This window comes from Lethenteron reissneri, chromosome 19 (genome assembly GCF_015708825.2).
Source record: "Lethenteron reissneri isolate LAM-NWPU_2019-01 chromosome 19, ASM1570882v1, whole genome shotgun sequence".
Taxonomy (NCBI): domain Eukaryota; kingdom Metazoa; phylum Chordata; class Hyperoartia; order Petromyzontiformes; family Petromyzontidae; genus Lethenteron; species Lethenteron reissneri.
Window position 1 is genome coordinate 9,132,078 of NC_083797.1, and position 25,418 is coordinate 9,157,495.

General features: G+C 37.7%; 1 protein-coding gene across 1 annotated transcript in view; it reads left to right on the forward strand.

Annotated features, from left to right (window-relative positions):
- Positions 1–25,418, forward strand: part of LOC133344241 (CUB and sushi domain-containing protein 3-like) — a 403,210-nt gene that overhangs the window by 147,664 nt on the left and 230,128 nt on the right. Inside the window, 3 exon segments of the mRNA XM_061554305.1 lie at positions 7,271–7,465; positions 9,045–9,252; positions 24,923–25,035. Of these exon segments, the coding sequence (XP_061410289.1) occupies positions 7,271–7,465; positions 9,045–9,252; positions 24,923–25,035 (516 nt within the window).

The following is a 25,418-nucleotide window of genomic DNA, read 5'->3' on the forward strand; positions in this document are numbered from 1 at the left end:
TGCTTCAGACAGTAAAGCCATCACAATCATGGGTTTGTGGAAGACTGGAGGAACAGGAAGACTTGTAAGCAAGATGTCAGACGTGCAGTTAGGATAAAGTCCCTCAGGCTCCTGCTACATTTTGTGGAGATGTTAAATGGACCACACATGAATTTCTAAAATTTGAAGCTAAAAGTATTTTGTTCTCATGCATATCTATTGCACTGCCAGTCACTGCAGCCATCTCTGTGACATGTGGTTGCACTAACGAGTGCAAGGAATGTTTGCATCCCAGAGCAGTTCATTATGTTTATATATTTCAAATAAGTGAATAGATCATTCTTTAGAATGTTGACGTGTTTTTGCCAAGCGCACGCTGTAGTGTGGTTAAAGGCAATGTTCTACACGTATAAAAAGTGTGACCTTTGGTTTTGCAAAGGGTGGCATTTCTCCATTATGTGAAATATATGAAAGATATTGATTTAGTGGCAGAAATATGGTTGGGATGGAGAAGCAGATTAAGTAAAGTCTCCCGAAAGAATTAGTGTTCTCTAACATTATATTCATCACCTTTGCCATTCTTCAAACACAGTTGTTTCAAAAGGGCATAACGCGTGACATTAAGAACAACATTCTTTATTCAAGGTCTGTTGTTTACACCTATGTCGTATGTCGTAACAAAACTGAATTGTTTTTAAAAATACGATCAAAATATAACATTTGTTTTAAATATTGTAAGCATCTGGATGATAAAATAGTCAAATTGAAGGACCTAGAGAGCTTAGAATGTCATGAGCTCCCAGCTCCACACATATTTACATGAGATAAACTTTACTTTACATTATAAAAACGTTTTAAGCTTTCACTACTCACCAATACCGTCTGGTTAAATCTCAAATACAATTCATTTTAACAGATGGTGTAAATACCATTTTTGCTAAATAAGAAAATATCACGGTGGAAAAAAAGTCCAATATATATATGTGTGTGTGTGCACTGTGTACAAAGTATATTCTAGCAATCTTTAACAAGAACAATATTCACATGTCACTTTCATAATATCATCATCAAAACATTCATGTGTTAGATTTTTATATTGCAACATGACGGTTCTTGGAGGAATCATACACAATTCCCACAATTCAACTATCAGACCAGTCAGTGTTGGAGTCATCACAATGTCTTCTGAGTACAATTCTCACTTTAGAATATTAATTCATTTAAATGGGATGATATCGGAGATTCTGCCATGGAAGTTTATGCAATAGAACGATATTCTATTGTGAGTCTATTGCCAATCAAGCTACGCTAAGATTTGCCATTTCCAGCTGGCCCGACAGGTTATTCAAGGCAAATCATGGCAGCCAGAAATCTCATTAAATGCATTGCAATTTCAATATTCACAGAATGAGTGATTGTACCACAATTCTGGCATGGCATTCAACTAAGTTTGGAGGGTTCATAGGGCAAAGCCAGCCCAGTGGAAGTACCATTGAAACATATGACTGATGCTTATGTAATATATTACATAAATTCTGGCTAATATTGGTCGACTGGTAAAAGGATTGACCACTGAGACTACCACAAGCATCTCCCAGACTGCAACGTGGAACACCAGGACCACCAGAACCCAGACTAGCAGGACTATGGGGGGTTAGTAGACTGGTAGTCCCACTGGACCTACCATTAAATTATATTAATAGTGGTCTGGGAGGTCCCAGTGGTAATTCTAATGGCCCTGGAGGTAGTCTGGATGGTCGACCCATTGGAACATACAACAAAGGCATAAGCCATATGATTCAAAGGTGATTCTTCCCACACGGCCAGGTCCCATGAGCCCTCCCTGCCTCCCTGAGCTGGCACACAGGCCTCCGTGCAGCCCGGAAACACCCCACGACAATCCCACAAATATTTCTGATCCCCCGATCCCATTCAGAATCTTATTTGGTTCTAAGAATGAAATCGCAATACCTGGTTATAGTATCATGAGATTTGCTCACCTTTACTTAATATGATGAGATACATGTTTTAATTACTGCCGTATAATGTTTTCTTATTGTTATATTTTTTTCGCCATGCACGATAACAGTTGTAAACATTAATTTTATTTTCTTTACTTGTTCTTGGTATGTTATTTTTTCTTTCTACATGGCATAGAGATGGCCACGACATTATAAACCGGTGTTGTTAAAATTATGGCCTTTAATATTTAAAGATGAAAATGTGGTTTGTGGCTATGAAGTGTCGTGCATAAATCAGTATTCTGATTCCAATCACACAGAAGGTCGCATTAAAAAAGTTAAAACACAGATATTAGTTTCTCGCGCATGCATACTATACGACCAGGTGTTTGCAAGGCAATGCTCTCTATATAAATGCTCAATGATTTCCTTCTTGTTTATTACACTCTATGCTGAAGCTGTCTTTGTCGATGGTAAAAAAGGCAATAAGAACGTTACATCACACACAGCATTGCCAAGCTTGGTTTGCAATCGCGGACTTTGGTTCGCAATGGAGGTTTGCAATTGAGGGCTTGTAACTTGAGAACACGTTTTTGAGGGTGAATCAGTGTGACCCATCGCCATCACCTGGAAATAGTGGGCAGCCATGGCATAACTGCTACAAAGCCATTTGGAGGAAATTGGTTCAGGGGTATTAAACCAACTGGAGTGCTTGTGCTCTACTCCATTGGGCGCCATACTACAGCTTCACGACACTGGCAATTTAAAGGTCAGCTAAGTGCCATGTGCTGTGAGGCAAATTAGGGAAAAACCTACAGGCGCAGCTTCGCATCTGACCATCTGTAGCCGTGCATCTGTCACCAACAAATACAATAATTAACTGTAGTCCCGTCTGCCTGCAGTAGAAACGTCAGTGGGAATTGCAGACCAAGATGATGTATGTACCGGCTCCCATGTAACATCCGATGTCAGCATTTTGATAATGACAAGCGATTGTAAAGAGCAGGTGGTATTTTTGCCGTGCGCCTGATTGCCCGTTCGCTTACCATGCATCATTTTGCGATTGAGCACATTAAGCCGATTTTGACAAAACTATGCAGTTTGGATAATTTTCGCAGTGGGTGTTTTCTGTAAATTTCATGACATTTGCACAATTAATCTAAATTATTATGAACATGAAGGAAGATAATATGCTTCGTATTTGGTTTTATTCCAATTGTGTTATATATCAACATTTTTTCAGCTTAAAAAAACATCATAATATAGTTAATTAGTGCATATATAAAACATTGCAGTAATTTCTTTTCTATTGATATCAGTAATTGTTATACTGGTTTATTTGAATATTTTAGAACGCTTAAGATTGTCAATGTTTATAGTTACACGACAGACATCCAAATGCATAATTATTCAAAACATTAATAAAAGTTCACATTTTTTACTCACATTTTTTAAAATAACCTTTGTTATAACAATCCACGACTATATGAAAACTTCCCTATGCCCTGTTGGTCATGGAAAGGTTGGGTTTTTGTTTTAACATACTTCACCATGCTCGTTAGTGCAGGTTGATGAAGGGGGTACCGAGGATCAGTGTAGATATCACTCACCACTGATGTTAACTGTGACCAAGAGTCAGGTTCAGGTTGTCAGGTTCAAAGTGCAGCACGCACTAACTACTGTGCTACCAAATAACTGTACAGTATTCATCGTTCTTCTAAGTATAACTTGCCAGATAGATTGAAATGAAAGGCAGAATATAGAGCCATGTGCATTTATTTCCATTGAGAAGCTGCAGGTCTTTGTCAGGTTTTGGTCGAGCAGTATTTCATTTGTGCATTTAATATTGGCTACAGACCTTTTCAGATGGCAGTCAGCGACAATTTACGCACAGTATGGGGAGAAAATTTGCACAGTGAGCAGTGGTTAAAATAGGGTTGTCTGAATGAGGTGGGCCTTTTGGAGGGCTAAAAGTTTTCAATTGAAAACTTAAGAATTAGTGGCAGCCAAATAAGTGCTGGTGTACAGATTCATTAATAATATATATTAATTTAGCTTTGAAGTGTATCCTTGCTGGCTTTGCTCACTTTCTTTTAATGGATTTTTGTACTGGGCAGTGATACATTCCACAGCCATGAATTAATGCAAAGAACATCTTCTAATATAAGCTGTTGGAGATCTATAGGGCAAATTGTCAGTGAGCTTATCTCAGGCACTGGGCTACATTTGTTTAACACCCAAAGGGCAGGACTCCCTTGTAGTTTGTTTAGTCTGCAAGCAAACAGATAGCAAGCTCCCTCTGAATGATGATTAACTCATTTAATACTACTGCACATTACTTTTTCAGATGGCTAAACCCATGGCTATAACCCACCACCCAGTGATATAGAAGCAAGTTGCCTAAATATGTCAAGTAACCTAACCAACCCTTTTTCCTGCAATGCCACTTGACTTTTAATATAATTTATTCTTATTCAGTTTAGCAATACACCCACTCTAACATAGTCCAATTTAGCCAATATATGAGTTCATTCTATGGCACTCACCTATAATAAAAAAAAACCCAGTTTGCACTTTTGGTGTGTTCTGCTTTTTAGCACATTGTTTACAGTCAGTTTTTTTGTTCTTGTTTTCCCAGAGGCTATGACCCCAATTGAACATGCCTGTAACCTTGTCTGAATTCTGTTGGTTTGACTTTAAAAGGCGTAACCATTTCCAATTACATTCAAGCTGACCTTTGTGACACAAGAGCAAATCCTGACAGTGCAAACTCCTATACTCTGTACGTAACATATTGAAGAATATCAGTGCATCAAAAAAGAATTGTTTTACTTTGTACAAAATAGATAAAGAAATAAATAGATGCCTACATAAATAAAATATCAACGTAAAAAATCTGAAACTTACATGAAAGCTCACCATTATAACCTTATATGTTTCAATACAGACAGCATGCTGTCATATTATGTAATTAATGTAGCATACTGAAGCAAGACCTTAAAAAACATAACTTGCCAACCTGCCTCAATGCATTTAATTATCTAGTTTTGCCTTTCAAGATTGTGCAGGGGAAAAACAACAGAACAAAGAACAAACTGTGGTACTGTGTTTTTATTGCATTAGTTATATTGCATCCTCTTTATAATCTTCTATTTAAATTGAATGTGTTTTGTTTACCATTGGCCAATGGGCTGCGACATCATATCCATCAAATCTAGCACAGTGTCTGCTTCTTAATCATAAGCGTTAATTATGTGTGTCCTCCTAGTTCAGCTTGACAAATAATAACAATTCAACACTCTTATGCCGGTCTTAGTCAATTTATGAAAAAACAAGATACTTCATGATTTGTTAAACTTACATGTGTATACACCATTGCACATTCATGTAAATTAAATGCATAATTGATGCACCCCACCTTATACTGAATGAATGTTTTTAGTGTCGCCATTGAATTGATTACATTTAATATTTTAGATACCGATACAGTCATATACGTGGCATGTTCATATTGCTAACTTTTGATTTAAATATAGCCACAATGAAAATCTGAATCTTTATTTATATAGGAGAAAAATGGTGAACTCCTCTTCAAAATTCCATGCGTATATTATTTATTTTACACCCTCGGTTTGCAAATGCACTGTAAAATTTTAGAGTATAATGGATTTTTCAATAATGGATTAGCATTTTTACTTTATATTGAAAATGAATGTGAGTTACACAAGGTCACAATACGATTGTATTTGTATTCTATTATCATATTATAATTGAGAATATACCATGCAGGGAGGCAAGTCAATTTACATTGTGACGTATGGCAGCAATTAAACGGGCAGTGTTCATATTCAACGCCCTAAATAACATGTGCCAGGACATTTGTACGTATAAGTAACTCACATCGGCAAAAAGGTCGCTGAACAATTTCCAACAGGACAATGCTTAATGATATGCAACCCAGAAAATGATCTCTGCCCGATAAAATATGGGTGATGCGGAGTACGACACTCACTGTCTGTCGCCCTGCATAATAACATGGGACACTTAAATAAATTAGGATTTCTATATAATCTTCAGGCAGAGAGAAAATATTTGGCTGTACCCTTTTGCCCTCGTACCAAGTGCTGTCTTTGTAAAATATTGATTGGAATTCTATTAAAACATTTCGTACCAACACTAAACTGAAATGTGATTCAGAGCATTTAAAAGTATTGGCATTTTTGAAATGTGCGTGCACATACCCTTGCCATTGGGTCAATATAAATGCTTAGGTGCAAATCTGCCATGAGACCCTTGGTGGCTTATAGTTAGGGAGTCAATTATTGTTTTTTTTTTACAATGTGAAGATTGTATACAGAGTGTCATACTTTCTTGCGTTGTGTTTTTTGTAGAAATGTTTTTTTAAATAAATGTATGAAAACTATAACTAAAACTATCACGTGATAATGTATCAGCTTTGGTAATTTTTTTTCACGAGAAATGGGCCTTCATGAGGTTACAACGTCAAAAACATTTCATTTTTATATTTGGATAGTAATTAGCGACACGTTTATGAAAGGGCAATGATTTGAATGCTTAGAATAAAAAATAAGGCCCTACATTTGCAAGTACATCTATGTTCTGATGAATAACTTACCAAAAATAATAAAAACAAACCCACAGTATTTTTCCCCCTTGCTAAACAGTGACATATGACAATGAGATAATAGTTATTTGTCTTCACCATTACCATCACGGGTCTCCATTTGCAGGTATTGCCTGGGTTTGTTGGCGAACAATAATTATCCATATCTTCCGATACTTTTTATTGTCCTGTGCACTCTTCTATCGCGTGGTTTCCGTGACACACACCGACTTTACACCTCTTGCTTGGCCTTCCTCTTGCTCTTCTTCCCTCCATCCTTAACTTAAAGAACCACCTCGAAAATCGGTTTTCCTCCATCTGCCTCATGTTGCCATGCCATGGCAGAATTGTTCATTGTTGTGTTTGCTCATTACACTATTTGCCTCTCATCCTTCAAACATATATTTCAGTTACTCGTATCCTATTCTCTTTGCATTACAGAATGCGTTGGTATGGGCATTTTGTTTTGCATAAGACCTCCACTGCCACTTCACTTATCCTGCAACATTGCCTTGAGACTTTGACAGAAGTCACCTGCTTTCTGCAACACAATTCGTATGAATTTCTCTTCATAGTTTTCCATCCTTTGTAACCGTGCACGCCAAATGTTTAACATGTGGCTAAAAACGAGCAGGTTAATATAGAACAACTGTCAGCAAATAATCACGACAGTGTAATCATATATCGGTTGCTCTCTCTCTTCCAGTCTTGTTCGGAGATGTGTGCGGGAATCCCGGAGTGCCACCCAAAGCAATACTGCACGGCTCAAGCTTCAACATTGGTGACCGGGTCCACTACAGCTGCGTCGCTGGCCACATTCTGGAAGGACAACGTGCCCTCACCTGTACCTCAAATCCAGGGCGAGGAGCCTCGTGGGACCTCCCTGTTCCCGTGTGCAGAGGTGGGACCTTCAAAAGTCAAAGGCGTCCTCAATAGTGTTAATTATTATTATTTTGTTCTCTTTCTCAATTTTTTTTTCAATTTTGCTGTTGGTATCATTTAGCAGGGACACAGAATCGATTCAGAAATCCTTGCAGAGCGTTGCGACCCCGCGGGTGTTCGAGATTGATCCGCAGAAACATTTTCGCACAGAACTTCTGAAATGTCTTCACGTGATCGTATTTATCCTTTGAGGGGGCTGAACCCGAAGACTTGGTTGTGAGCCATGGCTAACATGAGTGGAGAGTGTTATCACCAACCTGCACTAACCAGCCCAACGAGTATGGTCAACAGCCCCTATGACTGGCGTGGTGTCGGTTAACTATTCCTCTAGCATTGGATTTACAGATACCTGTAAATTATATTATTTTACAATACTGCAAATGTTTGTCGTATGGCAATGAAACCAATATTTTTCATTCATAGAGCTGAAATTTAGCTAAACTATGTAATTAAAAAAATAATGTAATGTTTTTTTTCTGCAGTTGTTTGTGACCAGGCTGAAACCATCAACTTGCTGTACTTTAGAATCTAGTTTTAGGCATGAGCAGATACGGACATTAAATCCTGGATATGACCAGTTCTGGCAGAATACTCTGAGCCCTGAGCCACCCAGACACGCCCACTCTTAAAACAGTAGCTTAAATTACGGCGTTAGTATTTTGAACGGCATTTTTCACACAAGCCACTACTCGAAATCACAACTTGATGCGATACCAACCCTTTGTGGAAATATTTTTTCGTGGATACCTGCCGCAATTGTTGGCTCCACCTTCACGAACTGTGACATGAGTAGTGGCGGAAATGGAATTTTTTATGTTTTGAATCAGCCACATTGTAATCGCAAATTTGTGGAATTATTTTTTTCCAAATCATTATTTAGATTACATGCTGAATCACCATCTTTCCAACAACAAGTGGTGGAATCTTCTTGGTTCTTTCGGTAAAGTCACGTAGAAGGGAAATCATTAAATAATTAGAATTAAACATAATAAAATACAATTCTCACGACGTTTCGGCCACAACGCAAGCAGCCGTCCTCAGGTGAAGAACAGGGCTGTCGGAAAGACAGTGGTGGAATGATGTCCAATTAGCTACAATAAATTGGGCTTTTGTCTTTTTGTGATTTATTTGCAAACTTAACAAATTTGATGTTGGAGAAAAATAATGTTTTGTCACTTAGGTTCTGATTGAATGGTGCATATATTTAATTTCAATAGGTTCGTGGGTATAATTTTAGTTAACATCTATGTTGTAAAAAGTACTGGTGCGGAAAATGCATTTGTTAGTCTTATGAGCTCATATTTGAAAATACTTAATGTATATTAATATTAGAACTTTGCAAAACAATGAAATAATTTTAATTAAAGTCATTAAATGGTGCACACATATTGATAGACATATATCGTATAAAATTAGTTGCCAACTTATATACGTGTCAACATTACTAGGAAATCCATAATCTGAATAATTATTAGCTGACAGTAGTGTATTCTCCAAAGGTATACAGAAATGATAGAACTCTTCCTTGTTATTTTCAGCCCGAGAGTCTTGTGGTGGCACAATGCGTGGACCTGGAGGGATGATATCCAGTCCCAACTTCCCGTCGGAGTACGACAATGATGCGGACTGCACGTGGATCGTGCTGGCTGAGCAGGGGGATACAATCTCCCTGGTCTTCACCGACTTCCAGCTGGAAGATCAGTATGACCTTCTGGAGGTGGAGGGAGCCGACCCTCACTCTATCTGGTGAGATTCCAAATTACCTACACCCTGGGCTGTTTGAGCATTAGAAGCCGCACACTAATTACGTCTAACTTTGAATATGGTGCGGCATATCTAACGGGCAATGGAACAGGGGCGGTTTCTTCATTAGGGCGATTGGGCGACGCACCACCAAAGTGTGAAAGGGACTTTTTCAATCACATTCAAAATCTCATTCAACCACAGAGTTGGATTGTAATAATAGTGAGTATAGAAATAAACAACAAACAAGGAAATGTATTGTAAGAGTCACTTTATTTTTCATTAATATTAAAGTAGTGAAGTTGCCTTTACATGCTTAAGCTGTTAATTTATCCATTGCATGGGTGGACCTTATCCTTATCAATCATCCAGACATTTCCCCCCCCTGAGAGATTTTGCAGGAGCCGCCACTGCAATGGAAGATAATATAAATATTGTCATTTGGGGTTGGAGTGGTTGTGTGGTGGTAAGTACACTGCACTATGAGCTTAATGAATTGAGTTTGATTCCTGGCAATGGCTAATGTCAGCAGTAAATTATATCTGAGCTTCTCCCCAAAATCTGTCATCAACCAGCATCGACTAGTACGGTGAAGTATCGTAAATAAACTCCCATGACCAACACGCCAAGATGTCTTTTGCAAGAAATGTTCTGCCTTTGGTTATGAGTCTGATAATAGTAGCATTTCTCAACTTTGCAGAATATCTTACACTGCAACTTTCTCACTCTGATAATTAATTTTCCAACTTAATTGTGCATATTGATCTCACTTCTTCTGATACTTTAACTTAAATTCATGTTTTTTTGTCACATTGTATAGACAGTTCAAATCTGCAAATGATGAGAAACCCCATTACAAAGATCTGCATTGCATGTACTGAAGCTCTCAGTCTTGTACATTCTGCAAAACCACCATTGCAGAATAACTTTATTGTGGTCATTTTATATAAGCCCACTATCAATAAATAGAGACATTGTGGACAACTGACAGGCAGAAGTCTGAGAGCTTCTGTACATGCAATGCACATTTTTCTGTGTTGTTAAATGTATTTTTGTATCGACTACCGTAACTTTGTTGTTCATGTCCTCCCTAAATCCGTTGCTGCAAAACTCCAGATAATACTAATGCCAGACCTCTGCCTTTAAAAAATGCTGCTGCCAGAATTCTGGCTTGAACCCACAGTTCATATATCGACACTTCTCAAACCCTTTGCTTGCTCCTACATGGATTTGCAACCAGTTACAATATTGTACTCGCTGTTTTAAGATCATGAATGCTCTTGCTTTGGCTTACCTCTGAATTGTCATCTCACTCTACTCTCTGCAGTCTGGACCTCTTGGTGAAATATAATATAATTCTCCAAACCCTGGGAAGTTACACCTCTGCTGCCCCTGTCGTTTGGAAGTTCTCTCCCCCTGGTTGTCTGCACTGCTAATTTCTTCCACCTCTATGTCCAGACTTGACTCCTTCTCTCTTCTGCCATTGGCTAGTTACTTTTCAAATCACATCTTCTCTATACTCGTTGCTCTTTCACCTTCATGCTAATCATCACCCATCCCTGATATTTCCCAATAGTAATTCCACATCACATTACAATTCACCATTAGCGTGGGGTCACGTTGGTTGTGACTAATCTTGTGTGACGTATGGCAACGTTGCCCAATCTTCCTATAACCTATGTTGGCAGCTACTGCATTCATAAATGATTTCAGTATAAGATGCCACGTACTTTAAAATCAATTAATGAAAACATACACGACAATAAAGTTACACATCATGTATGGACTCTATCAGACTTTAAACATCAAATGTTAAACGATTCATTGCATGTGCTTGTATTTTTACATATATGTGCATTCTAAAGTTAATCCCGAGAGGTACTTTAGTGGTTAGAATGCGTGGCTCCCAATGAGACGAATATGAGCTCATATCACAGTCGGGTGTCCACTCACCCCTTCATCCCTGTGGGTTAATATCATGGCTACCACTTTGCGTCGAGTCCATAATGGGTCTCCTGTGGGGTTATAGGCTCCTGTCAAAGGAATGCAGCATTTCCCACACAAGCTCTGGGCTGTAAATGGGATGTGAACACTTGTACACACTGTTTGAGCAGGAAAATGAACTTGAGGCGGATGTTACAGGAAAGTATTTATATATTCAAAGCTTAAGACAGATGCTGTTGTGTTTATTTATTTACCGATTCGTACCACTTGTGGCTGCAGAACCCACTGTCATGCCCACTGCAGACAAGCTGTTCAGGCTCTTGCCCCACGTTAACTCAATCTGAAGTAGACATTTTTACCCTTAACCCGCTGAGACAATACAAAAAAACAACAACTTCCCAGAAGAACTTTTGAAGTATGCCGTTGCTCAATCTCTTCTTTATCCCCTTAACTTACCTTAACACATCACCTTAACATATCAGGGAAGGAAATAAACTCTGAATTCTGAGAAGCAAGCATGTTATGGCATGTTTCTTAAAGAGACTGGTATGTTACATGCCACTGCAATTTATATTACTCATCATCAAACCAGGTGCAATTGCACATTTAAATAAAATCTTAGTACTATTCCTTATGGTATATCACTGAGATTAAATGGTGCCATTATCTTCATTTCACAATGTCACTGTGAAATTAATTTCCCACGTGGCTTTCCTGCACGGCTATGGAGTATATTCGCAAAATAGAAATATACATCAAGGAATTTAAAACAAATCTATTAGGCTCTATAGTTACTTTTTCTTTTACTTCTGGGTTATTTATCCAGGAGCTGTGTACTCATTAGCTTGATATAAATATGGATTTAATGTTGTTTCTCTCTTCAATAAACCCGTTGTGAATAGCATGTCATTCCCTTGTTACATTTTGTGTCACCAGAATGACAAAGTGCAAATTAAATCATAGCTGCATAGAATTATAAATCTTTAAGGTTTATTATGGACATCACTGTATGCAAATATGCACAGGATATAGAAATGTTCAACTTTGATACATTAATCTTTTGCACTTGCTTTACATTGGAATTACTTTTGGATACAAATGTTTAATTAAATTAGCAATGCATTAGTTTAGATGAGTAATATTTGCAATGCGCTTATATTACAATAGCATTTTATATATGCTTGTACATTTTTGATCATTAGGTACAATTTATTCAACACAGAGTATCTGTAAAATAAATGAAGGCGAGTGGCTCTAATATTAATTAGTATATTAACTTCAACACTTAAGGATATGGTACATTACCACTTACTCTCAATCGTTAATTCCACAACACGTTGAATGTCACTTTTATTCTTCAATCTTGAGACTCATGTGGGGCAACGTGTCCTCCTTCTTTGAGGGTGGGGGGGAGGACTCTGACTTAACGGCAGGTGCTTGGGGCTGACACTTCTTACACCCTCCGCCTTCTTTCAGCTCCTGCAACATCCCGATCCTCGGCAATTTATTTATGTTCTCTTCCGTTCCATTATTGCGTCTGTAATCCTTTGAAATTTAGGCTTTTGGATTTGTGAGGGATTCGATGACAACCATTAATTTCAAGTTTATCAAAGGCCACGCACATTCGCTTGTTATTGCATGTATATCAATTGTTTACAAAATAAATTTTTAACCATATTATGAATAGATAAGAGATGGACTGATGTGGTACGTAAGGATGTGGAGCTGAGTGGACTTGCCCATAACTGGTACCAGCAGTCTCATGATTAGCCTCTGTGGAGGAGGTTCGTGACTGACGCTGCTGGGGAGTTGGAGGCAGTCGCCCTCCAGCAACAACAGAGGACAGAGGAGCGACGCTCACAAAAACGAGCGGAGCGCTGGGCACCTAAAACGCAGATAGTTGGCACGGTGGAAAGCACAGTTGGTACATCTGCCAATCATCTCAGTCAGTCGACTCCATGGTTCCTGGGTCTCTTCCGTGACCTCCTGCCAGCAAGCCTTCGACACTTAACGTGGCCTCAGAGTGCACTTTGAGTATTTGGCTGTGGTAAATGTCCACACGATAAGCCACGACATTGAGCTATCATTTGTGGCTAGGTCGCTTCTGAAAAATAGCACATATAGTTCAGTAGGCCTTACCTGGTAAAATAAATAAATAATAGTGCTGAATGCTGGTTGTTGTGATGTGTACTGCATGCACATATATAAGGTCCACTTTAACGGTCTACATTTTCCAATGGATGCTTGTACAATGTTAATATTTAAGGAATTAGTGGTTCCACTAAATCTATTGGTCATCAAAGAAGGTAGCACAATCTTGATTTGAGGTAGCACAGTTAAAGCAATGAGATTTATAGACTTTCATGAGACGTAAATAGCGCTGAATTTATTGAACTCCAATGAATAAATGTAATCATAAAATGCTCAAAACACCTTCACATGTATTCATGCATTTATGCAAGTACCTTTGCAGTGACAAATTATCTGCATATAAACAAAGTGAGCGTGTATAATTATAATAACATGTTGTCTTTCAAGAATCACACCACAGTAAACATTAGCAAAACAGTTCCCCTGGGCTGAAATCTGTTTCAACATTGCAAGTCCTGTGGGAGGTCGATCACCACTTATTTAGCATTAAAAGATAAATTAGCCATTTGGTAATATTATATTAACAATTTAGATTTAAAGCTTTCGTGACTGCAGGGTTTCATCTTCTTGGTTCTTTCGGTAAAGTAACGTAGAATGGAAATAATAAAATAATAAAAATAAAACATAATAAAATAATTCTCACGACGTTTCAGCCACAACGCAAGCAGCCGTCCTCAGGTGAAGAATAGGTCTGTCGAGAATATAGAGTCTGAATGACGTTGTGGCCGAAACGTCGTGAGAATTATTTTATTATGTTTTATTTTTATTATTTTATTATTTCCATTCTATGTGACTTTACCGACAGAACCAAGAAGATATATTAACAATGTGCATAACAAGTACACGGCTTTTAGAAAGTGAGATATTTAGTTTTACCTATACTGAATCGAAGATATACTCTCATCTGATCGTATTTAACAAGTGAAATAATGCTTTCTACTGATTAATTTAATCATATTAATTAACAGTCATAATCATAGCATAACTACTCCAAGTTCACATTGGAAACTATGACATGCTCAATGTTTTTCAACCAACAAAGAGAGGGAGAAATGAAAGAATAAATCAGAGTGATTTATGTTTAAAGCACACTCTACATTTTACACGCATGGGTTTACATGTGTTTTCGGTGGGACAATTGGCGAAATGTAACTTTCCGAAATGTTTTCATTTAGTGGTGAAAATGTTTTATTGGGAATACAGTGGTTCTCTTCTTGTGAATATTTGTTGAAACCTGTAGTTGTTGATATGAAAACAGCTCTTGCTGTTTAACACCATCCATAGGGGAGACATAGGCTGCGTTATTCTGTGGCCTGTAAGTGCCACTAAGAGTGAGATATGTTTTTTTGTATTTGTGTGTCGTGGCCTTATATGCTTGAATGCACCGTGGGATAGGATTGATGGGGTGAGGAGGGCCTATACAAGTTGGCACTTGCCACTGCTCTTCCAATTATTTGGTAACACAGCCTGATTTCTTGCACCTGAGCTGGGCATCCACAAGGGACCCATGTGCTCATGCAAGCGTTTGAGATCACCCAGCATCAGAAACCCAACCTGAAAATTACTTGCTTTACAATTTATATTGACTTGGCACAAAGACAAGCAACAGTGGGACAAGTTTTCTTGTGTGTTTTTATCAAGTTCGTTTGTTTAAAAATAATTTTGTTGCGTCATTTTATATATATATGGTGAAGGGGGGCTGTGAATATAAATATCTGAAATAAACATTCTTAGAAAAAAATTGTGTTTTTGATGTAGTACATGGGTAACCAAGGACAATCGTTTTTATTTTATCTATAACAATGTATTTTGATTGAAAGCTTAGTTTGTTAAATAATGCCAGGCAAGATCAGCATACTGCTTAAGCATTTGTATGATGAGGCACAGGCTTTGTGTACGAATAGAAAGAGAAACATCAGAGTAGCTTTAGATGAGAACTACTGTTGAGCAGCAGTGTGTCTTATCACTAACGTTATTTGGTGCTGTGATTATCTGTTCAATGAAACCACGCAGAGTGTAGAGACAGCAAATCCTCCATGGATTACAATTAGTCACTTGCAACTTAAAGACTCAGTCACTTCATAGTGCGTGGCGAATAATGCAGGTTTTTGAGTTTGGTCCTTGGCTGCAGCATTTCATGTTTAGGAAGTTTCAAGCAATGAGGCTGGACACTGGGGTTGTACATTCATGTTAACAGATGTAGGTGTATAATGTCTGTGCTACTTTGTGGGTCAAAGCGGGGAGTGGTGGTATAGCGGTTGGCGCACTGCGCTACGAACCCAGCGACCCGGGTTTGGTTCCCGCTCACAGTCGACACCAGTGAAACTTTTGTGAACTGGTTCTGGGCCTCCCCTAAGTCGGCTCGGCCTCAAATGATTACCTGGTGAGGTGTGTAAAAGATCAGCACTCTGGAGACAAAGGCGGCCGGGCATGGTGCTGGCTACCTACCTCCTCGTGTGCTGTCCCGGCCTTCATTGGTGATCGCTAAAAGCACTTGCCCATTCAGTCTGTTGAGGCTCTAGGGGAGATTTTTGTCTTTGTCAGAGAATGTGACTTGCAACAAAGTAGCGAGAAAATAAACTCCTGCCTTTTGAATGGACGTGCATGTGGAGAATGTTCAGGAATTTCTTGAAAGGATAGAGTATACAAAGTATAACTCGGCAAGAAAGCGTTGTCCATGTAATTGGCAAAGGGAGGTTGCCAAGAGGTGGAAAACGTGTGTGGGATGGAGGAGACCAGGTCAGCAAGACAGGAATTGGGGTGGCATCCAAAGATTTGCAACCAAGAGGAAGATCAAACGTCAGATGGTGAGATAGGGTCAGGGCAGAGTTTGAAGCTAGAGTATCAACTTCACAAAAGCTCAGGATTTAGTGAATGCATGTAATCAATAGTAACTTGTGGTGAAATCAACAACATTTGCTCTGATGACCTATTGATCTTGACGTATGTTTTCCTTTGGAAATATATTTAGCCATCATGGCGGTAATTGGTCTATACAGTGTTAATATGCACATATGCGGGGACGATACTCTTATGCGGCGACTGAAGCTCATTTCATGCTAATCTCTCTCCCTAATCTCTCTCTCCCTAATCTCCCCCATTAACACAACTGACGTGCTTGCATGCGGGGATGGAATTCCTTTCAAGCTCGGACTCCGCCTGCTTGTCCTTGGCCAACATACTGTACATAACGTCTTGTTGTAACAGCACTCTCGCTGTGTTATTCCTGGTTCAGCAGTTCCACTGCTGGATTATTTTCTCCGCCTGAGGACGACCGCTTGTGTTGCGTTGAAAACGTTGTAATATATTATTTTAATTTTATTTTTCTACCTACGTGACTTTACCGAAAGAACCAAAGAGTATAGGAAGTTATGTTCGGTTTATTATAGCTTGAAATTGGAAGTGGCTAACATGGGTTATATTGTCCCCTAGTTTAAATTTAATATATATATATATATGCATACTGAATAGGCTGTGCAACGAATATATATTTTATTTTTAATGTACTAATGACATTTCACAATTTTCAGGTAGAGTTGACATTTGTAAAGCATTGGGTTATCAACGGCTACAGTAATATGTTCTGCAGCTGAACAATATGCAAACCTCTGGAGACCATTATCCATACAGCCATTATCGCGCTCATCCATAGGAATGGCCAGCCAAGCTACATGACATCCCATTATACGACTGTTAATTAGGGCTGTAACAATCAGACACTTCTGCAATAATTATGGCAGGCCGAACCATTAGCTAAATCCTTCATCTGATGTTGCTTATTACCCAGTCACATTATCCAACTCACTATTTACACTCCAGGGGTTTCCCAGGGTTTTTTCCCCTCTTGTCACATTGACATATGTTGTCAAAGATCTCTCTTCATAACCGACTGGACTACAGCTGACTGTGTTGATTCATATGCTAAATTGGAAATTTATTTTATGAAAGCATCCACTTGGTTTTTAGAGACAGGCTTTGTGCATGTAGCCAGTACTTCATGGTCACACATACGCCAGTTTCCCTTTTGATGAATACACGTGATATGCCTATTGCAAATGTATTATTAATGGAAGCCTTTCAAACCGATTGTATTTTACCAGTTTTCATTATTGTTCTTCTCAAAGTAAATTAGAAGCAGATTGATTTTGTTAAGCGTAATAGTATGCCAATTATGGGTTTATTCTTAAAGTTTCACATTAATTGGTACTTTAATCACTACCGTAAATGCAAATATGCATGCACTTTTAAAGCAGCTGTCCTAAACTTTGAAGTCACAGAGGACCATTATCCATTTAAGCTGTTTCAATAGATCCACTCTATGGCTCTCACGGATCTGAGAGAAAAATAAAACCCACGTGTCATTCAACCTCGCCCTGCTCTTCCCAAAGTATCTACCCGGCACAAAGAATGGGGTTCAAGGGACAGGAAGGAAGACAATCTTAATTTTTTTTACTAGGTTATTGAATTTTAGTTTGTCCTTCTCCTGATTCTCAGACTTGCTTGCCGTGTCATCGCACTTGCAGAGCCTTGTTTTTTGACCACTCATTGATATGCAAATGTTTTCTCTGGCCCCCTCCCTCTCTCTGCCTCCTCCCCCCTCTGTCTATTTAAGGCCACCCCACAGAGATGATCACCCCTCTCTATTACCTGTGTTGCTCCCTCCATGTATCTTGGTGATATCTGTCTGCTAATATGTCTGTCTATAGTTTTCTGGTTAGATTTTGTGTCGCTATTTCATTATACCTGATGATGATTGCTTGTGTTGCAATCGAAACGTCGTATGCTATTATTTAATTTAATTTATTATTTTATCTTTAGACGTGACTTAACCGAAAGAACCAAATAATAAGGAAGCAAGACATTGAGGTTAGATCTGAGCTAGTGTACTCTATAATCGAATGTAGTTTCTTCCTATATTATGTGTACTTTAATTGGAATTGTGCATGGATTGCAGATTCCTTAGAGATAATCTTATATATATAAAATTTGTGTTTTTGATGCATGCCAATCAAACATGCATTTTGTATTTACAAAATACCAATGTGAATGTCCAACTAGTGCCTCTTTCTTTTTTGCACGCAAGGCTGACTGTTCATTTGGACTATTTTTTCCCCCAATTATGAATGCAATGGGTCCAAGGCCTTCATCCTCCTTGGGTAATCTACAGTGTTTAACATTTTGTCCCGTGTACCCTTAGGTCATCGTTAAAGGTGACTCCGACTGATTGCAGCCATAATGAAATGGCCATTTGGATCACCCGGGTTGTATATCAGACATTTTTTCAAGCATAAGTAGGACCAGATATTAGTACAGACTTTGAATAGATCGAATAATTACAAATAACAAGCAGCACCAAAAAAAAGGCTAATTATAAGGTCTGTACGAATGCTTCGAAGAAAGATGAACACGGCATTGACAGCAATCTCAGGTTTTTTTCCTTATGCGTATATGTGTATGTTTATATTAATTCCAAAGTAATAACATGTTAAAATACCTATGGGTGACCTATTTTGTTTATATACGTGCTTTGTAAGCTCCAAAAGTAACGTTGGCCATGCAATGTTCATTATAGCTTCAGGATTCAGCTGTACCAACTATTTGGCCTTTGCGGATTTTTTTCTCTTTAATAAGTAGCTGTTTAAATATTGCTTTAATAAGTGTTATTACTATATTAGGCAAATGCATAATATAATCAGAATTGTATAATTCGTATACGTCAATGTATGAGCATACATTTCCTGTCATTCATTTCACACGTTTCTATCAGAGCGACTGGTCTCTGCCACTCATTACTCATCCATTCCCATCGTTGCCTTATTTGTCAGTTGCCTAGAAGGTGCCTGCTCTTTCTGCTCCTATAAGGGCACTATAAGCATCCTGTGTGCTCTTTGAAGTCTTCTGTATATGTCAATACAGAACTGCGTTTGTCATTAATTTCATTGTTTTTCTGTTTTATAAACATAAAATGTATTATGAACTTGGCCAAAGTATACAATGCTTTATTTGCGACATGCTGGTAATAATGTAGTTTGGAAAACGTGAAAGAAGTTATCACTATACAGGCAGAGTCTAATGGCGTTACCTCCACTGTATAAACCCTGAGGGCATTGGCACATGTGTAGAAGTTCTACTTAATTAGGTCTCTGCAGAATTGTGTGCGTTGTCTGCTCGAGCAGGTGTATATTATACCAGATACTATCAATCTGCTTTTTGATGTGGTTCATTAAGAGGGAGGTAATCATCCACCATTCATACAAGGTGTGTGTGTGGCTGCCTGCATTATTACCAATAGTGCACCTGGCCTGGCACAGGCGCCGTGGGGACGTCACCGTCACTTAGTGGCGAATCGCTGGTTATGGTATTGGTTGGCATTACCAATATCAGCTATGTAAAATCTACAAATATATGAAGGCCTTACCATGCTAATGTGACATCCCGAAATTCAAAGCATTTGCATTTCATCGTAAAATGTAATAATACAAAGTGCAGACCTTTGAAAATTAACATGATGTGGATATGATAATTCTAACTCTACCCACAAATGTCTATGGCAAGTCCTGTTAGTGAATATCATACAGTATGTACACACATACAAATACCTCCATAGACTGCATACCCCTATTTATGTATGCTCTTCTTACATAATAGTGATATATATATTGTATCACTATTGTGTGTGTGTGTTTGTGAAACTAAATCTAAATAATGTTCGCATGCAACTTTTTTTCAGAAACTAAAATGACCTGCCTTACAAATTAAGACACATCTTTCCAGGTATAACGTTGAGATATGATTCCTACCTCCAAAAACATCAATTTTGATATGGCGCAGAAATTAGTTCCCATAATAGAAGTATTGTTTTTCTCCTTAAAGAGCACTGACAGGCACAGCATATAGCTTCCTGGATGCATTCGTTTCAGAAGGTTACTAAACCATAGGATATTATTATTCTATGTTGAGCTATATACGACTGATATGCAATTCATTGTGACGGTGTTTTTTTTAAAGCTTAAACAGCCGGAGAGGTTAGTGCATATCTTTATAGGCGTGTGTTTCAAAGCGCCCGCATGCACCTGATAATCAACACAAAAAAGGACAAATGCAACTCAGATGGTCTCCGTGTCATATTATTACATACGCTAAATTGGCTTTGCAATATACTAAAAATAGCAGCCAAGGGGCGCAGGGGTGAGGCAACGGCTACAATCTCCGGTCTCTATACACTGTCATCACATTTTGTTCTCATGCGTTTTGAAGGTTCCTTTTCTACTGCGCTGCCTACACCCCTCTACATGTATATTTAAACTTCAAAGCTTTATAACAAGCTGGAACCACAATACCGTGTCTTGGCTATGTCGGGGGGGGGCGGGGGCATTTGATAATAATTTGTATTTGATGTTGGTTGCAAAACAGAACATTGCCTGAAATGCATATGAAACATATATCACTATCACATATGTATTACTATTGCATACTATACATTTGTATGCATACCAATGTCCGCTCATGTCTAAACTGTTGGTATTCTTGTGCGTATTTTAAACAAGTATTTGGTCCATGCAAGTATTTGGTCCATACTCTTAGTTCTTTCGGTAAAGTCACGTAGATAAAATTAATAAAAAATAAAAACAATATTGTTTTTTTTTATTAATAAAAAAATAAAAACAATATTGTTTTTTGTTTTTAATAAAAACAATATCGTTTTTATTTTTAATAAAAAAATAAAAACAATGTTGTTTTTATTTTTTATTAATTCTTTTTTATTGTTGTACACGAATGTGTACAACAAACCCTTAATTTTAATTTAATTTTTACCTACGTGACTTTACCGAAAGAACTAAGAGTATGAATCCTTGCAGTCACGAAAGCTTCAAATCTAGAATTAAGTATTTGGTCACCCATTCTAGGATTTGTTTACGCGTTAAGTTTTAAACTGGTAGTTGGTATGGTAACAAAACAGTATACGAATGTGTACAACAAACCCTTAATATTCGCTGGGTGTGTAATCGCGGTTTTGGGTATTCGGAGTAGTTAATTGTACTGTAGTGCTATTTGCATTTAGCGGGTTTTTTTTATTGTTGTAACAAATTGCCTGTACGTCGTTAAAATATGAAAAGTTGAAGATACTAAGTAATGTGTACAAGAGTATAATCAATGTGACACGCTCAGCCATTTTCGCCAGCTTGCCATTGAAAGAAAATAAACTGACTGACTCAAAAAGCTATGAGCTCCTTTTAAGAAATAGCATCATTGCTGGAACCTTAATGGAGACTACTCTGTACTTCTTTAAGGTATGGTCATTTGTGACTTTAACAATCGTGCATGACCCACCCTTTTGGAATAAAACAATAATATTTTAATTCACTCATAAAAGCTTTTTTGATGAATAAAAAAACATACAAGCCTCAATAAGGAATGTTTTAGCTCTGCTGGCAGGTATACTATCTGTAATATGATTAATGTTGTGAGATAGTTGAATAATATTCATATTTGGCAAATTCCCTTTCACAATTAGAATGTGTACTCTAGTTGTTCTTAGTAATTGTACCCAAAAAAATGTATATAAAGCTGCACGTTGTTTTTATAAGTGCGTGTATGTTAATGTTCAAAGTTATCCTGACTAAATGTAAAGCATGCTAAATGGGCGTTAATATCGCGAGCCACATTCTGCAGAATTGCAGGATAGACGTCTTCACGTGACTGACAGAATCCTGTTCATAAACAGAAAAGTCAACCACGTGAATGGTCCTTGACAGATTACTTTACACTGTGAAAGTGAGTGGCATGTTCATTGCAGCCACTTGCCCAGTGAGCAGTGCTAATAACCCAGAGAATCAGTATATGGCTCTTTTCACGCCAGTGACCTTTGATGAAATCCATCAAAAGGAGAGCATCGCTCGCAAATTATCCTTGGCTTCAGCACTCCATCAATTCCATCTCGCTATCATTAACCACGGAATTTATGTGGGTAAAAATGTTAAGTTTTTAATATGGTTATTTGCATATTTTATTTAATTAAATTTCACTCTTTTTATAGTCAGCTTAAATATTTAAGTCCTACCATTTATGTCAAATATATTGAAACTTATGATTTGCAGTTAGAGCATATATGAAATTACTTTCTTAGGAATGTTATTGGAATTGCAGTATATGCAAGGTCCTTTTGTAGATCTGCATTAGATTCAAATGATGCACATTCCCACATTTTTGAAAAAAAAATCAATAGTTACGACTAATATATGTGCACTGTAGATGTGTGAGTTATAAATAGAGTGTGATGCTTTTGACTTAGCCTAAGATTAGGTCATGCTGTTCTTCAGTATTTTTTATATATCTTATTAGTCATCTTATGAGTTGATGAGGATTTAAACATCCATGGCATTTGATTATGTTTTTGTTTTCATTGTCGATTAATAGTTTTTTTTTAATGAGATGAGTGTGTACCTATATAGAAGCAATAGACTGTGTAACAAAGGTGTTAGGTGAAGTAAAGAGACATGTAATAATGATATAACTTATGTCAGTGCAGTCTTGGGAAATCTATGTAAAATGTGAAGTATGACCACTAACGTACAATATTTTTATCCACATTTGGCCACTAGATAGAACTTTATTATTTATTAAAGTGCCCTTGCACAACTGCAAATGAGAAGAGGAGTAACTTGATGTATTTTTAGTCCTCTGAGGATGTAAAAAAAATGTCGAATTTATATTTAAATAAATGAAGCTGATATATGGCAAGAACTGTAGAAATTGTGTCAGTGTTTACAAATTGATGCAGGTGATGCATTTACGTTAAAATGCATCGCCTTTTATTTGGAAATTGACAAACATTATCCTTGTCCTTTTATTGTGTTATGTTTACATTTTTAGCACACAATGAAGAAAAAATCTATTCGAGTATGGCCTCGTTATTTGCGAGAGATACATTTCGGAGACCCTTGTGAATAGCACGTTTCCCGGATAAAGATATTGGCCTACGAATATCGTACACAGAACGTCTGCAGATGCTTCTATACAGCTTCGATACGTTTTCTCTCTCTACCTCTCTCATCTCTTAATTACTTTCATCACTTTCTCGCATCACATTCATCACTGTTTCTCATCAATTTTTATGTATCGCTCTCGGTGGAGTCATGTAGAGTCCCAGATACGATTTGCAGATAGCAAAAATCGCAAATAGCAAGCTAATGAATGACGAGGGAATATTCTACCTCACAACATCAGCAATTTACTGTTCGTCTGCTTTACTATATCTCTATGTTAGTCAACAGGCGCAAAATCTGGGTTTTATTCTGGACTCCAACTTCTCCTGTTCTTCCCACATTTCCTTACTTTCATTTTCCCAAAATGTCCCGTATCCACAACTGTCTCTCCGATTTGGCTGCAGAAACAATAATTAATGCATTTTTTACTTCCAGGCTAAACTGCTGCAATTTTCTCTTATTTCTTCTTCCTTAATTTCTCATACAACATGTGCACTGCATTCAAAATGCAGCTGCAAGAGTATTCACTAATACCCGTACGCGTCATCATATTACACCCATGTTATGGTTCTTCCACTGGCTACCTATTCAGTCCAGAATCACCTTCAAGATTGCACTCACTTTTGACCAAAGTCTTCACGGGCTAACCCTTGCCTATCTTTCCCCTTGGGTTTCAGTTTACTCCCCTCCCCGGGTTCTCCATTAATCTTCTCTAGGTCTACTCTTCACAACTCAAAACCATTGATTCTTTCGGTAAAGTCACGTAGAAGGGAAATAATAAAATAATAAAAATAAAACCTCATAAAATACATTATTATGTTTTATTTTAATTAGTTTTTTCTTTTTATTATTTTATTATTTCCCTTTTACGTGACTTTACCGAAAGAACCAAGAAGATGAATCCCTGCAGTCAAGAAAGCTTTAAATCGAAATTCAAAACCATTGGTTAACGAGAGTGCTCATGCGCAGGCCCTAGAGCCTGGAATACCATGACACTCCACATCCAGCAACTCCATTCCATCATATTATTATAATCCGAACTAAAGGCCTTTTTTATTCATGCCAGGCTATGTAATTTTTACCAAAATCACTCGGACAGTTTAGACAATTATTAAACGTCTGATTACTTCGTGAATCAATGTTTTAGTTTTGAATTTGACTGACCAATGCTAGACTTACAGCATCGCATATCAGACCATCACACATCTGCACTGCTTGGTGTAACTGCAATATGTTGTAACTCTTAAAAAATTCAAACATTTTCACACACAGTGATACATTCTTAATCGCACGTGCATTTTCTTACTTCTCAAACACAGTTAAGAATTTGCCCCACGTTTAAAGCAGTTTGATGTTTTATCCAGTAACCTATTCGAGCATGGTGTGGGCTGCACTTTTCTATCGATGTTCGCGAATTCCAACCTGTTCATTCACAGCATCTGCATTATAACAGCACGCGTGCTATGCGACGTTTGTCCTGTAAATTGGTAAATGTTTCCGTTGGCCCGGAGGCACAACACTCTGTTGTTCTTTGTGACACAGTGATCACGATGCATTCGATTTTTTCTTTATTCTGAATTTCTCAATTTCAGGTTGACGGGAATGAATTTACCCTCTCCAATCATCAGCAGCAAAAACTGGATGCGTCTTCGTTTCATGTCGGACAAGGACCGTCGCCAGCGAGGTTTCAGCGCACAATACCAAGGTATAAAATCGTCTGCCACGATCTGCACTTTGCTTTAAAAAAAAACAATTCCCGTAAAAATGTATGCTCGTCATTACATCCGGTAACTATTAGACATACATACGACTCACCTTCCCCCAACCCTTCAATGTTCCCCCAAATTAGAATTCACAGCGCAATTTCATATATGACGTTTCTAAATCATGTTTATACTGTCCCCGGTGCATTTTTCTCATTTGTTCTGTAATTTATAGTATATTGTTCTGTCCATTAGCCTAACATTAACATTTTCTTATAATTCTAACACGTTGTTAATAATGTATTCTTATATGGAACATTTGATGCACGTATTTTGAGCTTAAATATAGATTTTTAATTATGCATGTATGAATTGTTACATGTAT